The sequence below is a fragment of the Seriola lalandi genome, unplaced genomic scaffold (genome assembly GCF_002814215.2).
Source record: "Seriola lalandi dorsalis isolate HSWRI2012SDOR001 ecotype SW California unplaced genomic scaffold, Sedor1 jcf7180002054951, whole genome shotgun sequence".
NCBI classification, from domain to species: Eukaryota; Metazoa; Chordata; class Actinopteri; order Carangiformes; family Carangidae; genus Seriola; species Seriola lalandi.
Genome location: NW_019525502.1, coordinates 911640 through 912334, shown reverse-complemented (window position 1 = coordinate 912334; position 695 = coordinate 911640). Strand labels below are relative to the sequence as shown.

Genomic DNA, 695 nt, shown 5'->3' with positions numbered 1-695 from the left:
CGTATTTGTGTTTGTCCTGCAGTTCGTCCATGACTCGTTTCAGAGTCTTTTCTTTGTGTTCTGAGAGATCCATAAAGTTTTTATATTCCTCCTGTTTCTCCTGCATGTGTTTCTCATGTTGTTGCTTCAGATCCATCAGAGCTGCAAAGTCCTCCTTTTTCTCTCTGAATTCTTTCAATTCTTCAGCTTGTTTTCTGGCCTCCTCCTCATACTTCTTCTTCATTTTCTCTATTTCTGTTTTATATTTTCTGTCTATCTCTTTAAGTTTCTCTTCCTGCTCTCTTCTCATCCTGTCCTCTTCTTCTCTCTTGTTTTCAGATCTAACTCTCTCTCGCTCATATTCTTCTTGGAGCTTTCTAAGTCTTTGTTCCTCCCGTCGTCTCTGTTCATCTTCTTGTTTTCGTTTTTCCCACCACTCATTTCGTTCCCTCTCCCAGTCCTCCTTTCGTGTTTTCATCACCTCTTTAGTTTCCTTCAGATTTCTGTCAAAGATTTCCTTTGATTCTGCTTCAGATCTTATTTTGTTCTCCAGGTCTTTAATTTTTTGTTCCCACTCCTGTCGTTGAGTTTCTTCCTGTTGTTTCTTCTTCCTGTCTTCTTCTTCTCTCTTCTCCTGTTCTTTCTGTGTCTGCTCACGCTCCTTCTTTATCTTCTCCTCCATTTCCTTGAGTTGTTCATCTCTCAGTTTTCTCTCT

General features: G+C 40.0%; 3 protein-coding genes across 3 annotated transcripts in view; all 3 read right to left on the bottom strand.

Annotated features, from left to right (window-relative positions):
• The window catches only part of LOC147817491 (uncharacterized), a 75376-nt gene that overhangs the window by 47735 nt on the left and 26946 nt on the right, over window positions 1-695 (bottom strand).
• LOC111645428 (GTPase IMAP family member 8-like) overlaps window positions 1-695 on the bottom strand; it is a gene marked incomplete at its 3' end in the record, with an annotated part of 61805 nt that overhangs the window by 34749 nt on the left and 26361 nt on the right. The gene's annotated exons all lie outside the window — the stretch shown is intronic.
• Window positions 2-695, bottom strand: part of LOC147817494 (GTPase IMAP family member 8-like) — a gene marked incomplete at its 3' end in the record, with an annotated part of 5439 nt that continues 4745 nt past the window's right edge. Inside the window, exon 3 of the mRNA XM_087170517.1 lies at window positions 2-691. Coding sequence (XP_087026643.1) covers window positions 2-691 — 690 coding nt within the window. The remainder of the gene's footprint in view (window positions 692-695) is intronic.